The sequence below is a fragment of the Carassius auratus genome, chromosome 3 (assembly GCF_003368295.1).
Source record: "Carassius auratus strain Wakin chromosome 3, ASM336829v1, whole genome shotgun sequence".
Lineage (NCBI taxonomy): Eukaryota > Metazoa > Chordata > Actinopteri > Cypriniformes > Cyprinidae > Carassius > Carassius auratus.
The window spans coordinates 19,714,072-19,735,985 of NC_039245.1; the positions used below are offsets into that span (position 1 = coordinate 19,714,072).

The following is a 21,914-nucleotide window of genomic DNA, read 5'->3' on the forward strand; positions in this document are numbered from 1 at the left end:
AGAGCTTATATTCAAACAATAATAATAAAAAAATATTAACTTCAAATAAATGACAAAGATTAATTAAGTTTTCTGAATAGTTGGCAGACTCTTTATCCAAAATGATTTACAAATATGGACCACAATGGCAATAAGTGATTAATTTATCATCATGAGTTATTATCATGCGAAGTGCTAGAAGAAGTGAAGAGGTAGTTCAATAGAGAATACAACAGAGATTTGTAATTTGATGGATTTTTGTTAGTCGACACGAGTACTTTTGAGCAGTATGGGAAGTTGATGAAATTCACTAAAATCCAATCTATTGGCTAAATCATAATACCCTTTTCCAAATGACACGTTTTATTTTGCGAATAAATAACTTTTTTTTTTTACACAATGTATTAACTTCACTGCAAAAAAACCTTAGTCTTCACATCCTACATGTAAATGACTCCATAAGAGCATGTGTAATATTATATATTAATATATATATACATGTTTGTTTTTAATTTCTAACATTTAAAACATATTCCTGAAATACCCCTGAAATAACCCTGAAGTCAGATTTATTTATTTACAGTATTTTATTATAATTATAATTATTCTTATTATTGCTGAAACACTGCATTTACCAACACAACATCAGAACTATATATTTCTATAAAGTGTTTAAGCAGAATGAATGGGTTACATTACACTTACATTTAATAATTTAGCAGGCACATTTATTACAAACAATTAATTATTTGTTTTACTTTTTCTTTCTTTTTTACTTTGAAAAGAAACCATTTGTACTTGTCAGAAGCAAATAAGCATCATCTCCAAAATAAACCGTCATCATTATCCTAACTGCAGTCCTCCTCCTTTTTTTTTATTACAGTACAGTTTTGGTACAGACTGAGGAAACACACCGTTGCTGTGTGATGGTGAGGAATGTTTGTCCCATATGTCTGTTAACATATTTATCTGTATAGATTCGTCCAAATGAACTGTGACCATGCGTCACCACCAGTCCTGAAAAATATCTTAAACATGCACAACAAGATACACCAGCTTCCCACATGGCAGGACAGCTGATGGAAAAAGAGGGTCATCTGTGTTTTTAATGCTCTCAAACATAAATTGTAAGGTATACTTCCTGAAAACTTCTTGTGACAGTAACTGATCAACACTGATTACAAATAACTACGATTTTTTCCTTTTTTTATCATTTCTTTTAAAAGAGATCTGTTACTCCATTGCATGTCTAAAACTGTGCTTTTAAGAGCATTTACCACAAAGTTAAACAATAGTTTTGCTTTTGTCCAGAGCCCCTTACATATCAGAAAAGTTTTAAAGTGATTGTTCCAATTGCTGCCTTCATGTTGGACTGTTAATAATTCCAGAAACAATTATAATTTTAATCAAGTTGCCTTTAAAAACAAGGTTTTGGTGTCATTGCATCTACAATACTGTTCAGAAGTTTGTGGTCAGTAAGATTTTTTTTATTATTCTTAAAAAGGATGCATTAAATTGATCAAAAGTGACAACATCTATTAAAAAAACAATGCTGATTCTTCTAAACTGTTTATATACAAATCTTTAAAAAAAAGTATCACATTTTGCACAAAAATATTAAGCCGTACAGCTGTTAATAATAATAATAAAAATAATAATAATAATAAATATGTCTTGAGTAGCAAATTAGCATATTACACTGATTTCTAAATGATCATGTGCCTGAAGACTGGAGTAATGATGCTGAAAATTCTGCTTTGATCACATAAATAAATGACTTTATATATACAGGAATATACAAAATATTTTCAAACACAAAAGAGTTTTAATGTTTTTTCTATATTTTTGGGTCGAAACAAATCCATTGTTTCCATAATAACCCATTCATAACATGTAAAGGGGACATGAATAGAAATAACTGATTGAATAAGACAATACAAACATTTTCATTTATCAGTGGCCATTTGAATAAAAGAAAAATAATGCAATGGATGCAAACTATTCAATACAAAAAAAAAAAAACATGAAGGGAAGCTAATTAAATCTTGAATCGCGTATCCAAACATGCTTATGTCATCAGTATATTTTATGTTTTATTTTTTATTTTTATTTTTTTATTTTTTTGGACATGTTGTTATATCTTTCATTTGGATGTTATAAGTTGCACTGAGTAAATAGAGTTGGACAGAACAGAACTGTGTCCGTCTTCATTTCGTGCTGCAATGCACTATGTAACACTTGATTTTAATGTGTCCTTTTTTACTATTGTAAAAACAATTAATCATGCATAATTACATGCAAGTAACCCTAATCCTAACCCTTACCCTCACCATATGTAGTTAATTAATATTACTTATTACTATAACAAATACACCTTAAAATGAAGTGTAACCGCACTTTACGTTCCTTCAAAGCAAAACAAAAGCCTATTAAAACAATCATTTAAAAATGTATTTCAACATAATAACAAAGTGTGCTTTTTTAAATGTACTAAGGTGTATTACGAAACAGTCATGAAAGTGTACATGAGAGTATAATTACACGAAGTGACCTTTTATTTACTTAATGTTATATTATCTTTTTAATATATACTGTTAAGATGTGACACTAAAAGTTGTTGACGTTAATAAATACCCTTTTCCACTTAAAGAATGATGCATTTCCATAGAATCTTGTTGTATGGCAGATGGGTAGTTTTTTTCTCATTAGAGTCATCCACAAGAACTGAACAGGGTTTCATGAACATTAATAATTTAGCAGATGCTTTTATCTAATCAAATGAAAGTGAACTTGAAGTTGTCACAGACCCGGAGAAATTCACTTCATTTTACTGATATTTACTGATATTTATGTGACTCATAAACAGGTACAGGGAAATACATTAGCATGTAAAAAGCGTATTCTCCATATGATGATCATAATACACAATGCATTGGTTGCCATAGTTTAACTGTAAAGTGGGTCTGTCAATTAGAAGCAGTCATATATTATCCTAAGTTAATGTTGAGATTTAGATGTTTTAGATGCGTGTCTTAGTGTCCTGACGTGTTCTTTTGTTTGTTCTGGTCCACCTGCACTCAATGAAACAGAGATTCCAGAGATTTGTAAGATGACTGTGTGGTTTGATGTTATCGAGAATCTTTCATTTTGTCTGTAACTGTCGGACAAAACGTCTTTCAGCTCAAGTGCACGTGTATTGGTTGTAAAAAATCCAGAAAGTCTGCTTATGAACCGATTAGATTTGAGGATTCATTTTCTCTTCCTCACAGATTCCATCACAGACTGAGTGAATACACAGTTTCTTGTCTAATAGTTTCAGTGATATCGTCACAGTATGTTTCAGTTTAACACCGCTGTTTTTTATGTGTGTGTGTGTGTAGTCTGTGCTTTGTTAAGCTTTGTTCTCAGTTTATCATGTGCAGGCTGATGTTTCGGAAACACCTGTTCCAGAGATTTCAATTAAAACAACCTACAACATTTCTCCTCCAATGGCTTCTAAAGGCATCAAACTATTCTAGTATTGAATAAGTTTAAGTGGGTTGTGTCTAAGACCATTTAAACAGGTTAAGTCTGTTTCATCAATGGTTGTTGTACAGTAAGTGGTGCCTGCTTTATTTACTTTGAACAACATCCAGATGCCATTGTGTGAGATCGAGGCTTAATTAAGCTGCTGACTAAACTAAATTGTAGCGCTTAATGTAATTACGCATGGATTATAAACTACTTATTGATGTGACTAAACAGTGTTTAGTTGTTTTACCATATCATGTGGGATTGCTCTGATCAACCTCAAAAGACATCACATATTAAAGGGATAGTTCACCCCCAAAGGAAAATACTGTCATCATTTATTCACCCTCATGCCGTTCCAAAACCTGTATGAGTATCTGCTGAACACAAAAGAAGATATTTTGAACAATGTTGGTAACCAAACCTCCCTGTTGACTTCTTTTTTTCTCATACTGTGGAAATCAGTGGCTGCCAGCAACTTGTTTGGTTACCAACATTGTTCAAAATATCTTCTTTTGTGTTCAGCAGATACTCATACAGGTTTTGGAACGGCATGGGGGTGAATAAATGATGACAGTATTTTCCTTTTGGGGTGAACTATCCCTTTGATTATAAAGGTTTTAAATAGATTAATTAATGTTTTAAATAGAGGGGTCTACCAGTGAAACGTTTACAAGGCAACTGGCAACAGCCAAACCTGACACTTAGAATTTGGATTCCACTTAGAATTTGGATTCCACTTAAAACATATTGGTTATTAATGAGAATATATTTACATTTAGTCATTTTGCAGTAGTGTTGGGCAGTAACTAGTTAGTAGAACTAATACACAAATAATATTACGTATTGCCGGAATTGGTAGTTTAACCTTTGTAGTTTTTTTTTTTAATTGCATGAATTTATGTGATTTCTTTTGATAAAATACTTTACGATTATGAACTTTACGACACTACGATTAGCTTCAAGCTACACATGACAATCAATACAACACTTAAAAGTCACTATCATTCACCAATGAGTGTTTAATAGTTGTGATCCAATGTAGATTTTGCTCAAATTTTGGTCAAATGATGAGGCAGAAATATATTGTTAGTAACGTTTTGCAAGAATTTTATGGGGAAGATACACAATTACAACTTATTGAAGGAAAAGTAACTAGTCGTGTTAATACTATTGCCGGAAAGTAATAAGTAAAGTAATAATATCACGTTTGAAAGGAGTAATTAGTAACGAGTAATAAATAAAATCTTTGGACACTTTCATCCAAAGTGATAATGATAATCTGTACAGCTGAATGTATTAACTTTAAATGCCGATGTATCAGATAACACAGTTTGGTTGAAATTCAAGTACTTTACATTCCCAGCCACTTGTTTTGCCCCTTCCCAGAAGGAGTTGTTGGTCTTGTTTTGGATTTACTGACGTTCGCAAAGTTAAATATTTAGTTGGCCCACACCCCTTTGATACCTCAGTTAATAGCACACCTGCAGAGCTGACTGACAGACGCGCACAGATACTCCTGCCACAGGTAAGTGCTCGCACTGTCATTGCATGCTTGTAAGGACACACTAGAATAATATGTATTATAACTACAATAGTTATAATGAGAATAGTTCGATAATTATTTTAATAAATATATCATATTTGTAATAATACATCATTATTTTTTCATGCATTTTCTAAAATAATAATGCTGTGTAATTGTGTCTTGTTAAGATCAGGGGTGTCAGTGTGAAAATGGCACACTTAGAGCTTTGCGCGCTAGTGACTTTAGGTGAGTAAAGCTGTTTTTGTTACTATTGTCATTAATAGAGAGATTTTTAAAGATTCATGTTTGATGAGATACACTTTTTCTCTTTCATAGGAATCTTCACACTAATTAACGGCCAGGTATTTATCACTTTCTGCACAACATTAGTTTGCTGATGCTGCTTGTTAAACGTATTCAGTCCTTTCAAATGTCATGATTTTCAGTTTAGCTTCAGAATCAAAGAAATGAATGTTTTTATTTTAAAAGCGTGCTCGCACAGAAACTTGTTTTAATGGGTCGATAGAAATAAAACTTTGCTGGATTGTGATTATGAATGTTGAATCATTTAACAATGAAATGTTTTATGGATTTGATTTGTTTTCTGTTTCTTCGAAGTGTCTGGTGGACTTTCAAAATGGTGCGTTTCTGAATACTTTTGTCACTGAACCTAATATTTCAGTCTAATTGTTCATATTTGTAATTTCGTTGATATTTTTCTTATATTTCTTTATTTTACAGGCACAGTTTCCAACAATGGTTCGACATGCGCTTCAGTAAGTATTTATAAACTGTAAACTATTATACATGATGAGGGCGATATCATGTTTCACTTTTATTGAAGGAACATTGATAATATCTGTTTTTATTTGTTTTGTTTCCCCATTCCTATTTCAGTTCTCGGAGTCAACACTCAATAACACTCTCTCCTGCTCCGGGATACAACTTTCAGACTTATCACAGGGAAATCTCAAAAACCTCAAAGCGTTTACTGATGCTGCCTTTGATCTGTATACATTGCTGGTACAGTCAATCTGAATATTGACATATTTCCAACCTATCACAACAATTCATTTTGAAAAGGAAACCACCTATTCAGTGCCTCTTTAATCTTCCAAACAGAGATCTAGACTTGACGTCGGTCTTGTTGTGAACAACATCAATGGAGTCAGGGCGAATGGCTCAATAGTGGGTTCACTGAGTGATGCGAATTTCGCGAGGCTCTGGTTCCAAGTGAAGCTCAATCCATACCTGTCTTCACTGTCCAAAGACACGCTCTCCTGTCTGAGTCAAAGCAACCTCACCTGCAAGAGCTTCCAAGCACTGTGTGTTATCCACTCATAAATAATGCTGTTTTTCTTGGCTGCTACTTGTTGTCAAAGAAAATCAACTTAAATCACATGTTTGTTTGTTTTTTTACAGAGTGAATGAGCTAAGCTTAAAGATTGGTCCTGAAAGACAAAGGATGGTGTATCAGAACTTCGTGAAACCTTTTCTGGCTAGAAATACAACTGATGGTAACTGTTTTTGTGCATTCAGACTCTAGAGGCTAATAAGAGTTAAAAAAGACAAGGTTCTGCCTATGAGTTTGCTTCTGGAGTTGCTTATGTTGAGTGTTTGTTTCGAAGCCGGCTGTGTGAACAGTACAAGCAGCCCTGGGGAATGGCTTCAGCTGAACTTCCAAGCATTCTCAGCTAGCGCACGTCTGCAAGATTTCTCAGATCTGAACCCAACGTTTGATGGGGTGAGTGAATTAATGTTTTATGGTGTGAATCAAATCATATTTGGTGTGAATCAAATCTCATTATTGTTGAGATGATTCATCTGAATCTTTGTGCTTCTTCGCAGTTGCTTGCCGTAGATAAGCTCAACCCAGAGCAGAAAGCTGAGCTGATCTTTCAGCTAGAAAAATCTTCTAAGCTAGATACGAATGCCATCACTCAGATCTTCGGGACTTTCTTGCAGCCATTTACTAATGTAACACTTAACCTGTCCATTGCCAGTTCAGATGGACTTAATAAGGTTAGATATGAGTGTACTTGATGATGATGATGATTATTATGATGATGTAGCTGGACTGGTGCTTATAAATCAGGCCAGTGATGAAACATGAATGAGGAAGATGATCCTAATTCTTTTCACATTTCTGTGCAGAATCGCAGTGATTTCCTGGCTGCTTTGAAACCATTGGGAAGATTCATCAGATCATGTGTGAACATTTCTCAGACGGTACGTTTTCTTTTTTTCTTAACGATTTATAATATGCCTATTTAAGAATGTTCATTCCTTAGTTTTGTTCATATTTGTTTTTACAAACCAATCATTTAAAATGCCAAATAATCAATCAAATTATTTGTATATATCAAAGACTCCCAAAAAAAAAAAACTCAAAGACATGCCACAGGTTTAGAAGTCAAAATACTGTTGCCTCTCTTTGTTTTTCAGCATTTTTAAGATGCCATTAATTAACCTTTTTAATTGACCTAATATGCATAAACCTAAAAATAATAATTATTTTTCAGACAAGTGGCAGCAGTAACAGAAATACAACGATACAGCTACTGGTGAACTTGACCTTGAGCTTGGACAGCAGCATCACAATAAATTACTTCAGCATCAGCAACATCACTGAGTGGTTCGAGTTTGTGGTTCTCTCTGTGATGAAGAAATATCTGCTAGCTAACCAGACATTACCGGACAAAACATCAATATTCAGCATTGTTTTGTGAGTAGAGTTTATACCTGCATTCTAAACCAAATTAGAGCTCTAAGAACAAACAAGCGGTACACAAAATTATAATAATTAAAGCTAATTTCAGCCCTGTAGCAGTTAAAAACAACTGCATATGTCTTGCAGAAGAACATTGTTTTGGTGGTGTGAGGATATGTGGTCCTTAATAAATGTATTTTATTTACCTAACAGCATATCTGATTTGTTGGAACTAATACCGTGCTCTTTATACTTTGTTTAGATCTGAAGAACCTCCAATCCCAGAACCTGTCGACAACTGTAAATTCACCAGCAGTAACAATTCCTGTCAAGTGAGTCTGTCTTTCACAAACCCCAACCTTTCAACATCAGACACAATTAACAACACCCTGATCAAGTCTAACAAGCCTTCTGGCATGTCACACATCTAGAGAATGTGAAAAATAAAAATACTGTACAATGTGGTTTTGTTCTAATGTGGAAAAACTGGAACGTCTAGTACTAGACGTGATGGTCTTGGGCTGATCTACTGCCTAAGAAAGCTGTTGCCTGCAGTCGTATTATTTAACTAATGGTAATGTCTTCTGGTGCAGACATCACAGACTGAAGAGAATCTGGCTAAATCGATTAATTGTGTCGCTCAATCAAATCTGAGCTTCACTGAGGGAAACCTAAAGCTTCTGACTACTGAACTCTCCAGAACACTGCAGACACTGAAGTCCAGATTGGTAATAATAAAAAACGAAAGCCTATATTTGTGCTACATTTAAACGACCGCCTTTTTTGACATGGCTTTTTTCTATTCTTTTCATTTTTCAGGTGACAAACTCATCTCAAAGCAACATCACAGCCTTGTTTGCAGAGCTTCCAGCAGATGGCTTCACATCTGGAAATCTTGATGATGTGGAGTTCATGAGATTCTGGTTCCAAATTAAGATGAAGCCCCTGCTACCTCAAATTCCGCGTGAATTCCTGTCTTGCTTCAACACACGTAGCTTCAGCTGCCAGGCCTACAGGGCACTGTATGTTCATCACGTTCCCTTCAGCTGATATCTGATAGCCTTTCATTATCTGATTATCACAAACCTGTTGGTTTACACCTGATAAGTTAACACTCCTGGTTGAGACAGAGGTTACTTCCTGGTTGTGTGCGACCAAATAAAAACATTAAAGCAATAATATTATTATTAATAATAATAATAATTAAAATGGAAATTATAATTATTAACGGAATAGTTCATGCAGAAATTAAAACTTGCTGAAATCTACTCACTGTCCACGCTTCCAAGATCAGGGTTGCCATCTCTCACGCATTTGGCGCGAGACACACGCTTGCAGACTGTCCCACGCTCTCACTCTGCCCATGTAAATCTCACGCCAAATTGCCAACTCAGCTTTCGAATTTTGTAAGTTTTAGTACTAAATAAATACAGTTTTGTCGCACTTATTGTCTCGTAAATCGTCAAATGTAGCGCTTGAGTTAAAGCCAGGGCCATTGAAAGATAGAGTTTTTTTACAGTCTATGGTTCCGAAGAGCTTTAATCTCGTCGGCGTCGGCGCCCGGTCACGTGGTTCACGGAGCTCTTCAAACAAACCAGTGGAAAAAATGTCAATTTAATTTAGTGAGATATTTTTTTTATTATTATTATTATTATTTGTAATGCCATGGTTTACCCACTAGATGCCTGTATGGCTCTTTACTAAATATATCTAGAACATTGCTGTATAGGTCATTACACACTATTTTTAAGTTCGTCATTTGAAGAAATATTTAGACCTCTCAACTCAAGATGAAGGGGTGTTTGTTTCTTCCACAGAAAAGATTTGGAGCATTGCTTCACTTGCTCACCAATGGATCCTCTGCAGTGAATGGGTGCTGTCAATGTTTAATTAACAAATGATGCTTATAGCTAAATTAAGATCCTGTATCCATAGTATTGCTTTCGGTAATGAACCCATGCACAGCAGAGGATTCATTGGTGAGCAAATGATGTAATGCTAAAATTCTCCAAATATTTTTCTGTTAAATAAAGAAACCCATCTACATCTTGGATGGGTGAGTGAACTCTCAAAAAATGTTACATTTGGGTGAACTATTCCTTTAAAGTTAATGTTTGTAGTTTTGTGTATCTTGCAATTTTGGAGCCCCCTATAGTCAAGTTAAGTTTAAATTAAGTTTAAGTTTATGCATTTAGCAGATGCTTTTATCCAAAGCGACTTACAGTGCATTCAGGCTATCAATATTTACCTATCATGTTTTGTCAAGTGAGTGGATTTGACTGTCGCAAATATAGCGCAGTCATATACGCGCACTATAAGAAGTCAATGTGTCATCATAATCAGAAATGACATACAGTTGCAAATATTTTTGTAATCATTATCCTCTTACATCTCCAACGGTTTTATTGCTACAGCTTTGCAGAGCTAAATAATAATTCTGGACTGATGGATAGTGCAACACAGATGAATGTCCTCAGAGACTTCATTTTTCCATTCCTGTCGAAACGTCCAAACACAGGTAGTTGTTACTGATCATTTGGTTTAACAGACTTATACAAAATGTTTTTTTTTTCTTTTTTTCTTTTTTTGACATATAATACTTTACAGGATTCGGTTTTAATAACCTCCACTGATAATAGGTAATGAATAAAGGGTTTCATGATTTTATTTCAGGTGTCGACTGCACATTGCCATTTAACAACAGTGTGGACTTCATCCTGCAAAACTTTGGCAGTTTCTCTCCGTTGGTTCGGATTCAAGAGTTTTCCACTTTCAGCCGCAATTTTTCAGCTGTAAGTCAGAAATTGTTACTATCGCTGAATATTAAAGACACGCTGACGACACGTTATGCAAAAGCTTTGTGAATGCATGTCAGTCAAGTCTCATGTCATTTGCAGCTGGATGCTCTTCCTGTTCTCACAATGGAGCAGCTGGTGGAACTGGTGTTCAATACTCCCGCTAGTCCAGAAAACAGAACAAACATCCTCACAGGAGTCTTTGACTTCCTTCTTAGAGCCGTCAACAGAGACAGACTAAACAACTTCCTCCCCTCTCTCCGGACACAGGCCAGAAAGGTGTTCAATACAACATTACACATAACCTGTGTAGAAATGCATTTAGCAACAACAACATTATTATTATTGTTGTGTTTTTTAAAAGTATATTGTTTAAAATATTTGAAATGAAATTCTAAAATGATTGTTGTTGTTTATTTATCAACTTTATTATCAGTCTTGATCCAGTGCAACAATTTCACGATCTCTCTCTTCTGTCCTGCAGGCAAACTTCACATGTGAAAACTACAATGCCATGTAAGTCCCTTTTTTTTAAGAAACAGAAGTGACCTGGATGTGTTAGTGTAGAATAAGATCACATCGGTTGTGTATTTGTTTCTCTGAATCAGCTTTAACAGGATTGATCAGACATTATCATCAGTCCCTCCTAACCAGTCTGAAGCCCTGCTGACGATCAGAGACTCAGTGATGATGATTCCTCCTGATGGTGAGACAATACCACTTTGCTCTTGAACACATGCTCACATCAAAATAATTCAATGCGGAACTAAAGTGTGAATTGTATTTAAATTCCCTCTAGTGTGCATCAACAATGCAAGCAATGTAAGTAATGATCAATAAAAAGATTAAGTTAATGTTCAATATTCTGCATCTCACTGTCTACAAAAAGCAATTGTTATAAAACATTTGTTGTTACTCCTGCAGTGCACATCACCTCCTGTAAACGGTAAGTGACGGATCATGTCTGACTTGATTTGAGATGTCAGCGATTCTGCATAAACTCAAAGTCTTCGTTATGTCTTTTTCAGAGACTTCTCTCTGTGCAAGTGTCAACAGGTGAGCTGTTCTGTCTGCCGTCAAATGAGTTAAACACTGAGCTCATGATGGTCTGTTGTAAATGCTTCATGTTCTTCTGGTTTACAGCTCTGCTTTGGCTCCATTCTTGACTCCAACTGCAACAGGACTTTGTAACTTCACTGTGTTGCAGTTCGCCTGTCAACCAGAGGTAATGTTACACAGAAGAAGAACGCTTTGCTCTTGATTCAATGCCTCATTTGTATATTTCTTTATATGTGTCATTGTTAATGTTTTGATAAAAGCTCTTTTGTGCCATCAGCTGTCGCAGTTAAACTCTCAACAAGTGGCTGACCTGTTGGCTTGCAAACTGTCCAGCAATGTGACAAAAGACACCTGGAAGCTTTTCTTCACCAAAATAGGCACAAACCTTGATGATGCACTGCTGAAGTTTTCCAACAACGTATGAAGATTATTTTATTTTATATTATTTTATTTTATTTTATTTGTTATGTGATTATATAGTGTAACGTGTGTTTAATTCCAGACTCCCGGCGTCAGCAATGTGTCTTTGGCCGATGTGCTGGATGTGATCGCTGAAATCCGGATCAATCGCTTTAGTCCCCAGAGACTGAGAGATCCTGCCTTCATTCAGTCATGGTTCCAGGGGCGTCTAAATCCCTTCTTACCTTCACTGTCTCAAAGTCTCCTGTCCTGCCTCAGCACCAAGAACCTCAACTGTGAAACCTACCGCACTATGTAAGTTGGTCTTAGTTACATGATATGAAGTGACAATGTCATTTTGCAGGCACTAAAATAAATACGGTGTTTGTCATCTTTCAGCGCTACAAATATTTTCAATGCATCTCCACGAGATGGACAAGACATTTGCAATCCACTGCAACCCCCTACAAGACAGGATCTGATCTACACAAACTTCATGAACGCCTTCCTCTCTCGCAAAGACATTGATGGTTGGTTTAAAATATTTTTAATCTCTTCATTGCTTTAAATTGAACTTAAAAGTATGAAAATGCTTACAGTATGAAATTATCTGCTGAAATATTGTGTCTTTGCCCATTTAAAGATTAAGTGCCAAATACTGCTTACTTTATCTTCTATTATATGGATGAGGAAAAACACCTGAAAGGTTCACATTGATCTACCATCATGAATCGCAATGTAAATGTTCTTGTTGCTCTTCCAGATCCCGGGTGCCTTAAAGATACAGCCAACAGTACGCAGTGGGTCAACAGAAACTTTGGGCCATTCATTCAGTCAGCTCCTCTAAATGACCTTTTGGCACTGAACAGAAACTTCAGTGCAGTGAGTACAAAATTATGCAATTTATGCAGGATTCCTCATGGTAAAAAACATTGTGACAGTCATTTTGTTTGTCAATTTAGGTGGAAGTTCTACCTCAGTTGGGTCTCAGACAACTGTCTGAGCTTTCTGTGAATCCTCCTGTGCTAAATGATTCTCAAAGCATCATCAATGTCCTGCAGTATGTCAAGGATTGCCAGCTTCCTGCTTTCTTTGACCTCTTCTCCCAGAAAGTGCAGGTGCGCACCAAACATTCATGCTAATTAACTTTATCTAAAATGTCCAAAACGGCGCTTATGCTCCAATGATATCATTTTCTCCTTTCCAGAACATCTCGCTCAGACAAGATGTAAAATCAGCACTGATTAAACAGATATTTGACAGAGCCCTCCTGTCTAATCTGAGCATCCCAAATCAGGAAGCTGTCATTTGGCTCCAGAAGAGAATAAGACCTCTGGTAGACAACCTTTCAGAGAGCTTTGTGTCTCCATTTTTCAACTTCCTCAACAAAACAGACTGCAATGTCACTCAAACCGCGTAAGAACAATGGACTTTAAAGGCAATGCATTTACATTTGCAGTGTATTATGCTAATTTAGACATTATATATTGTGTCATTTTAATTTACAGCCTGGGGCTCTTAGATGCTGTTCGACCTACATTACCCACAAACACCAAAAATGCAATCTACAATAGCATTCTTCAATCCTTCATGGGTAATTCTTCATGTTACCTTCATGTTAAGACATTTTAAAAAAAACACCGCCCCGCCAGAAAACAGTCAGATCCTAAAATGAAATAAATAAATAATTTGATAAATATCTTGCTTTATTCAATAACATCAACTAAGACACAACATTTGCTATTGAACGATCTTTTTTGCTCTTGTAGGACCACAGCCTCTGAGGTGCTACAGAAACAACAGCTTCATCAAGTTCTTAAATGAAAGCCTGTACGGCTTTGGGCCGCTTCCAGATCTGACCACCTTCCTCTCTCTGATACCACCACCACGGATATCTGAGGTACGCTGCGTATCAGCTCTTCAGATCTGATGCTCAGTGCTCAGTGTAGATAGAAACTGATGCTTGACTCATCTATTTCAGCTTGTAAACTCTATTGCTCCTTTTGAGCTGGGAAGCTACTTGAGACAGCCGGAAGTGGTGAAAAACAATTCACAAATCTGCGTGATCTTCAACAACTTTACCAAAACCCCCGAGTTCTTGGATACGGTGAGTCTTAAAAGTTTCGAAGCACATTTATGTAGAATAATATTTAAATTCGCCATTTTTTGTAATGCCTTTATTTCTGTCTTTTTACAGGAAGATGTTCCAGATAATGTGAAAAGTGCCATCCTTCCCTGCGTCTGGCGCCTGGCGTTGACTAGTGACAATGAGACCGAGGTTGATCTGTGGTTTAACCGTAGACTCAAGCTCTACTTGAAGTTCCTGAACAAAGATCTAATAGGGTCAAAAGACACACTGAGCGCATCTTGCCAATCATACAAGAAAATGTGAGTGTGAACGGATGTGCTGAAATTTGTTGGCTCAGAGGTATGAATGCGAAGTCTTCTGTAACTTTTCAAATGCATTCTCTTTTCATCCAGGGTCAATGTCTTAGGCAAAGATTTCAGCTTTAATGGTTCTCAGATTACCACTGACGATGTGTATGGCACCATCAAGACATATCTGAAAACAGGTGAATTAGTCTTCTTTTTCTTCGAAAGGATACTTGTTCTTAGCCTGAGAATGCAATAAATGACTTGAATTCAAGTAATTGTTTTTATATATATATACAGTATTCTAGTGCAGCATCTAGTATGTATATATAAACTACTGTTTTAAGGCTTGTGGTACAATTTGTTTTTAAGAAATGGATACTCTTGTTAAGCAGTGTATGTATTAAATACTCTTAATGATTTTATTCAATTTTAGACTCTCAAGCAAAATGCTACAACTCCTCTGACGCAAGATTGAATTCAACTGCGTGGTTTGTCAACAACATTGGTGTATTCATAACTTCATTGACTCTGGACGATCTCTACTCTTTCGGCCCTCAGACAACGGTATGAACTGGATCCATTTGTTCATTTAGATCGTCGGTACTTACATTAGCATGCCGTGTTTTGTGTGACATTATATTGGTGAAAGCAAGCTAATGCATGTTGTTCACACTCTGTCTGATTTTGTTTTTGCAGATGCAACTCTTCGCTGTGAACCCTGATAACATAAAGCTGTTCAATCAAAAGGCACTTCCGAAGAAAGTCCTCAGCCGCTACACAGAGCTCATCTTTCTACAAAACAGTGACTTTAATCTATTTGAGTAAGTCTGAACAGAAACCAAATCAAAATCTCAGTGCGTTTTCTGAGTTCAGCTTGTTTACCATGTTCTCTGTGCTCCACTAGCTTGCCTTCGTTTTTGCAGTGTGATGCACCAGTATCGACATTCTCTAAACTAAATGAAAATCAAACTAATGTCATTCTTGGAAACTTCAAGACATCTTGCTCCGGTGTGGATCCTGCGGTAAGTATTCCAGTTGAGTAATTTCTATGTGTAAGCGTGATGTTACTGACTGATATTCCTTATACTCATCCTCAGATATCTGCTACCCTTGCAAAAAACATCAAGACCATTGATGTTAGCGCTATTATCAATTTGGGAAGCCAAATTGTTGGCCTAACAACTACACAAATAAATTTAGCACCTCCATCGGTTCTCATCAGTAGTCTTTCAACGCTGGGCAGTACAGCTGGATGGTCCTTCGGACAAGCCCAGGCAATCGTACAAGTGCTTCTCAGTGGAGATTTCAAGGTAAAATTTAAGTCGCGAGTGGAAGAAATTTCACTTAAAAATTCTTGATATTTTAAAGATACATTTAAGTATATTGTTTGTCAAAATATCATCTCCAGTAGACCTTAAAATCCCATAAAAGGAATGACTTTGTTGACTTTCTGACAGTTAAACACTGGCAGCAGTTTGATAAGTCTTGGATCATTGATTGGAGGGATTCCTTCAACAGTCCTGACAACCATTAGTCCGGCACAAATTCTTGAAACAACCAGAAACACAGAATTTGTGAAAAACATACTGGCTGCCCCAGAGATTGTTCAAACGACCTTTGTGAGACAGGTAAGTAAGGATCATTTAAGCATATTAAGTGATATTTCAAGTGCAATGATATATGTTGGGCATTTAAATGTCTTTTTTTATCTCTAGTTAATCAAAGTGGAATCAACAGTATCTGCTTTAATGACAAACATTCCCAGTGACTTGGCCGTTCAAATTCCAAGAAAGTTCCTGCAGATTAACACCAATTTAGACACAGCAGTTCTGATGGAGTTTAACAAAAAAAAGTGGAAACCTGAACAGGTACTACAACAAACTACAACTCTAAAACAAAATAACGGTTTTAAAAGGGGGGTTCGCAGTGATGACACAGTAGAAGATCCATTTTTGGTTCTCCAATAAACCTTTCATTGAACAGTTCTTAAATAAACATTTTAATAACCTTAAGAACCTTTTTTTCACTGTAAAGAACCTTTTGTGGAATGCAAACATTCCATGGATGTTAAATATTTCTCATAGAGTCCTCAATGTCAATGTAGAACCTTTATTTATTTAAATTTGTTACAGTTTTTCAGCGTAGATAATTCTTCTGCTAATATCTTTTTTTTTTTTTTTTATCTAAAATTCTTTATAGGCGGTTCTTTTCTTCGATTCAGTGGTAAATGTTTTTGCCCAGCCTGATGAGTACGTATTTTGGCTTTTTTAACTGTTATGTATAAAAATACCTTATGAATATGCACTGAAAGAAACATTTTTACATTTGTGATTTTGTTTTTGTCTGCAGCCTGTCTGTGGAAGTTTTGCAAGGATTTACTTGCACACGAGTGCAGACATACACCCAAATCAAAGTCAAAGGCCTGATCAAAGCCTGTCGAAGGAGACCGAACAGATCTAAAGTGATCCTGAGTGAGACTCAGGTGAGAGCTGACAAAAACGCTTTTCAGAAATGTGATCAGTTGAGTTTAAGTCAGAACATGAACAATAAATATGCTTTGTTTCTAATTGTTTCCTAGCTGACTTGCATGTACAACATTATTAGAAAGGAATCACCTTTCGATTTTGAAAACTATCATTCAGATATGTTGCTGTACTTCAAGTAAGCCATGCTTAGAAATTTGATCTATTCCTTAAAAAAATTTGTATTGTTTGCCAAATGTGTAAAATACTTTGTCTGTTGTCCTCTTCAGTTATGAAACAATCAACAAAACCCTCTGCAAGGCATACTTTACTCAAGTCGGAGCAGCAGATCTCTCAGTCTTTTCAGGCACATTGAGAGGAAGAAGGGACATTTTGTTGAATAATGCTATAGATTGCTTGGTAAGTATCGCCCAATATAAATCATTTAGGGCCCAAACATACCAAACTAATATCAAAGAAACTGCTGATGACAAAAGGCCACAAAGTTGTATTTGGACACACAGCAAAAGACTAGAATAAACCACAAACTAGCACTTATGTTCTGAGTCTGCGTGAGAAGAAATAACTCTCCATTACAAATCAGTAACAAAGTCTCGCGACTTTGTTAATTGCTTGGTTTCATAACTTCTGTTTTTGGCTGATCGCCAGCTTGGTGTTATAGCTTTTAGCTATTATAGTATTTTATTAAAAACTGTACATTTTCTTATTTTTCAATTCAGGGCATTAATAGAACAAGCATCAGTAAACAGGATCTGGCGGTGCTGGGCAACTTGGCATGTGCTGTGAGCGGTGATGTCATCAGAAACTCAGACCCAGAAATCCTTGAGAACTTGAAGAACTGCAAAGACCTCTCAGATTCGCAAATATCAGCCATGCAAGATCTTCTCATGAAGGGAACGTCAAAATATGGGCAAGTTGATTGCTTGATTAAAAAATGTAAAATAAAATTGAGTAAGCTTATGATTATTCCAGAGAATGTTATTTTCGGTCCTGATTCTGTGCATTAGTTAAAAGTGCACTGGTCATGGTTGTGTGGTAATGGAAGAACATGTCTCTATTATTTAGAGCAACAAGCAACTGGAATCAGAAAACACTTGATGATCTGGGAATACTGCCTTTGTACTTCTCACAAAGCTTTTGGGGATCATTCAAAGAGGTACTTTACGTGTGAACATTACACACATTTGAGCTACACTGTAAAAATAGGTTTGTTTTTTTACAAGAAAATACTATGCCAGTCTCTCTACTTTAAATGTTCATGTTTGATTCAATGTGCTATTTGCATTTCTTTGTAATCATTTGTGAAATCTACTAGCAAGTTATGAGTGGAAATTGTTTATAATCCTACACCAAATGTTTCTGAGTGTAATAATGTCTTTAACTAACCTCGTGTTATTTTTTTAATGGCTTTCTTGTTTTAAACAGAGTGATTTAGCCAAGTTCTTCAAAACCTTCCTTAAATTGCTGCGTGAACAAAACACACCAAAGCCACAACTGAAAAAGCTGTTTAAAGCAATCATTATAATTCCAACCAGAGCCAAGAGGGGTATGCCATCTTAACCTCCGTTTTTTTCTCATTCTCAAATAATTCTCAAATCTCTACACTTAAGCAACATCACACTCTCATTCATGATGTTATACTGAATAAGGTGGACAAAATAAGGTGGACAGTAACTTTTAACCACAAAATTTCCTAAATCATGTAATTCACTTGTGTTCCAAGCTGGGTTCCAAGCGAGTGAATGTACTAAGGGCAACATCACTAGTGTTACCATCAGCGATGATGCCTTCCCCTTTGGATATGATGCGACACAGTTCGGTAACTGTCTGAGTTCAACCGTGGTGCTGGAGAACCTCGCTAGCCTGTGTGATAAAATTGACAACAGCGACTTTCAGAGAATCATTTTGGACAAACTCAAAGAGGTAGTATGACACGTATTAAAATCTGATCAAATCTATCAGGACATCCAGGACAGTTTTTTAATGTAGAGGTGTTGCTATTGTCCATCAGATACTGCCAAACGGCCTTTCAGAAGATAAGGTCCAGGTACTGAAGTCCGTGTCCAGGAATGCGACGGAGGATGAAATAAGTAAATGGAACATCACTAAACCCGACACACTGGCAGCGCTCATGAATGCTAATGATGGCGAATGGTCCGCTGCACAGGTGCAGATTTTGACATGAATTTTCAGATGAATCTTTCTTATTTTACATATGCAAAATATTTGGTTTTGTGTTAATGTGTTAAAATCTTTCAGAGCAAACTAATCATTACCAAATACCTAAGCGCCAACAACACTTTGACCGCCACTGAGCTGAATCTAGTGAAAGGACCAAATCTCTGCTCTCTGAATGTCAGCACATTGTCAACAATATCACCTGATAGTTTGAGGTAAAGAAAAGTTCCATTACACAAGTCTTCAGTGTCACATGAACCTTTAGAGACCATTCAAATAGGCTAATTTGCTGCTTGAGAAACATTTATTATTATTCATGTTGAAAACAGTTGTGTTGCTTAATATTTTGCGAGCCATGATATTTTGATGAATCGAAAGCTCAAAAGAACAGCATTTTTTTTCCAAATAGAAATACTGTTACTTTGTTCAGTTTAATGCCACCTTGCTGAATAGAAAAACATTTCACTGACCCCAACCTTTTAAAAAGTAGCATTTATATATTTTCTGATAGTACAGTACATATTTGCATGTCATTTAAATGCTTAATCATCAGATTTATTTTTATTATCCTCAATAACAGGGAGAGCAGTGCCTTGGATGTGTCAACATGTTCATCTGAGAACAAGAAGGCACTCTTCACCATCGCTAACAAAGCATTTCCCATGTCCTCCACAACCGATAATCGCACCATCCTGTCAGCCTTCCAGCTCATTGACGCCTATCTCGGTCAGAACGCCCTTCAAATGTCACTTCAAGCCCATTGAATGCACATACAAATGCACATAACGATTCAGAATTTTAAAATACCAGCTTAATTTGCTCACGGATTGCGAAACCGTTAGTTTCCATTCAGTATTTGCTTTTCTTTTTTCTTTTTTTTTTGTAGGAGGTGCAGATCTAGGCTACATTAGGAATCTGTCATCATACAATGTCAGCATGAGCCTGACCACTTTCATAAGTCTGGATGCAAGCGTGATCGCGGTGAGCAAAAAAAAAAAAATTATGTTCATCGATACCCCGTTTAATGTTCACATTTGTTTTGATAACACAGCATCCACTCCTTATGTATTACAGAGCCTCAGCATATCAGAAGTAGTGGGTCTTCTTGGTAACAATTTGCAGGATCTAAAAACATTTGAAAACCAAACAGTCGTGCGAAGCTGGATCTCGCTGCAGTTACAGTCAGAGCTGGATAAACTCAATCTCAATCTGTCTGGAGGAAAATTAACAGCAGACACAACAACTGCTGCCCCGTCTACCACTGTAACAACGAAGGCTACCACTGTCAAAAACACTGCAAGCTCTCCAGGTGAGGTTTCATGCACACTGTAAAGATATGTGCTGAAAAAAGTAGTCTCTTTGAGAATATCTGATTCAGTTTGTAAATGCTGAAGTCTATCAGACATCATTAATTACCTCTTTGTCATTGTCATGTTTATTTTTCTAGGAATTGGACCCGGTGGATGGACAGTTTTCTTCAGCATTTTAATACTTTATATAACTTACCATCATCAAGGTGGAGATTACATATAGCAGCACTGAACCCGAATTAGCCACACTGTAATCTTACCAAGATGATACATCTGTGAGACTCTGTAGATGAAGGAATACAGCATATTAGTCCACTTAATCTTTTTTCATAATCACACATTTTCTTTGTCATCCTATTGTTCATCGATTCAGATTTTTTCTTAAGTGTACATGACAAATTGTCAAAAAGGAATGTTCCACTACTAATCAGAACAGAGGATATGTAGCACTTTTTTTTTTTGTCTAAATACTTGTATAACTGTCTCCAACTATAAAACTGCTATCTTTAATTGTTTCAGACATTTAGAATCATTATATGAATTCCTTGTGCTGTTCTTGAATATGGCATAAAAATGTATTTTGTTCTATGACTGGTACCTGTTTATTTGTGATCATAACTAATAATGTAAAATGTAGTCATACAGAATTTAATAAAAGGTACTCTATGAAGAACAAAACTACTATTCGATTTGATTCTTTCTTTGCGGGTCTTTACAGTGGTTTATAAAATCTGATGTTGACACTATATGCTCCTTTTGTTTTGACACTTCTTTTGGACACGGAGTTATACGACTGAAGCTTTGGAGAGATTGTTTAGCTCAAATATAATTAAGGTTTTTCTGGAAATCCCCAAACTGTTATTTTTGGATGTTTTGAAGCAGATCCGAGAGATTGCTTTGTAATTTATAGTTTTTTTCTATGTAGATTATATAAATGTACATTTTTGAACTGTAAACCTATTTCTTAGTGTTCTTAAAAAAGATAAAATATTATTTGATTACTGTTTCAATTTTGTTTATAAAAATATTGAGGACATGTAAAATTTGTACAGTCTACATACAAACTCTACTTTAAGGTGTAATTTTCTTTTTTTCATTATGAATAATGCCTTCTTCCTTCAAGCCCCCCCCCCCTTTTTGTTGCTGAAATTCCTAATTATTAGTGCTCTCATTTTTTGTACTACTGTAAACGGAATGCTCAAATATCGCTAAACACATAAATTACACAAACATATACACACACACACACACACACTCTCTCATTGGCCACTTTATTGGGTAACCTTGCTAGTACAGGGTCGGACCACCTTTTGCCTTCAGAACTGCCTTAATTCTCCGTGGCATAGATTCAACAAGGTGTTGGAAACATTCCTCAGAGATTTTGGTTCATATTGACATGATAGCATCAAGCAGTTGCTGCAGATTTTTCAGCTGCACATCCATGATGTGAATCTACCATCCCACCACATCCCAAAGCTGCTCTATTGGATTGAAAGCTGGTGACTGTGGAGGCAAGTGTAAAGTAAACTCATTGTCATGTTCAAGAAAGCAGTCTGAGATAATTTGAGCTTTGTGACATGGTGCATT

At 36.0% G+C, this 21,914-nt stretch overlaps 1 protein-coding gene across 1 annotated transcript; it reads left to right on the plus strand.

Moving 5' to 3' along the window:
• Positions 1-4,928: 4,928 nt before the first annotated feature.
• On the plus strand, positions 4,929-20,910 carry mslna (mesothelin a). Its single transcript, XM_026212509.1, has 55 exons — positions 4,929-5,017; positions 5,206-5,263; positions 5,354-5,379; positions 5,636-5,657; positions 5,759-5,793; positions 5,915-6,040; positions 6,140-6,342; positions 6,440-6,534; positions 6,646-6,761; positions 6,866-7,039; positions 7,172-7,246; positions 7,540-7,742; positions 7,990-8,059; positions 8,321-8,455; positions 8,547-8,749; positions 10,142-10,245; positions 10,401-10,519; positions 10,625-10,801; positions 11,007-11,038; positions 11,131-11,228; positions 11,322-11,344; positions 11,447-11,468; positions 11,551-11,578; positions 11,666-11,747; positions 11,859-11,999; positions 12,084-12,295; positions 12,380-12,510; positions 12,744-12,862; positions 12,943-13,098; positions 13,188-13,396; positions 13,489-13,574; positions 13,750-13,880; positions 13,962-14,087; positions 14,178-14,368; positions 14,462-14,553; positions 14,790-14,920; positions 15,053-15,177; positions 15,261-15,378; positions 15,454-15,666; positions 15,814-15,984; positions 16,072-16,224; positions 16,556-16,605; positions 16,706-16,838; positions 16,935-17,017; positions 17,109-17,238; positions 17,559-17,749; positions 17,905-17,995; positions 18,265-18,385; positions 18,563-18,762; positions 18,851-19,006; positions 19,099-19,232; positions 19,598-19,743; positions 19,904-19,998; positions 20,092-20,326; positions 20,465-20,910. The coding sequence occupies exons 2-55, from the start codon at positions 5,227-5,229 to the stop codon at positions 20,548-20,550; spliced, it is 6,561 nt and encodes a 2,186-aa protein (XP_026068294.1). The 5' UTR covers positions 4,929-5,017; positions 5,206-5,226; the 3' UTR covers positions 20,551-20,910.
• The last annotated feature ends 1,004 nt before the right edge of the window (positions 20,911-21,914 follow it).

Excerpts from the sequence above, each read along its gene's own strand:
- mslna (XM_026212509.1), top strand. The coding sequence starts at position 5,227 with ATGGCACACTTAGAGCTTTGCGCGCTAGTGACTTTAG. Across the intron at positions 11,039-11,130 it reads TGTGAAAACTACAATGCCAT|CTTTAACAGGATTGATCAGA; the intron begins GTAAGTCCCTTT and ends TCTCTGAATCAG. Across the intron at positions 17,996-18,264 it reads TTTGGGGATCATTCAAAGAG|AGTGATTTAGCCAAGTTCTT; the intron begins GTACTTTACGTG and ends TGTTTTAAACAG.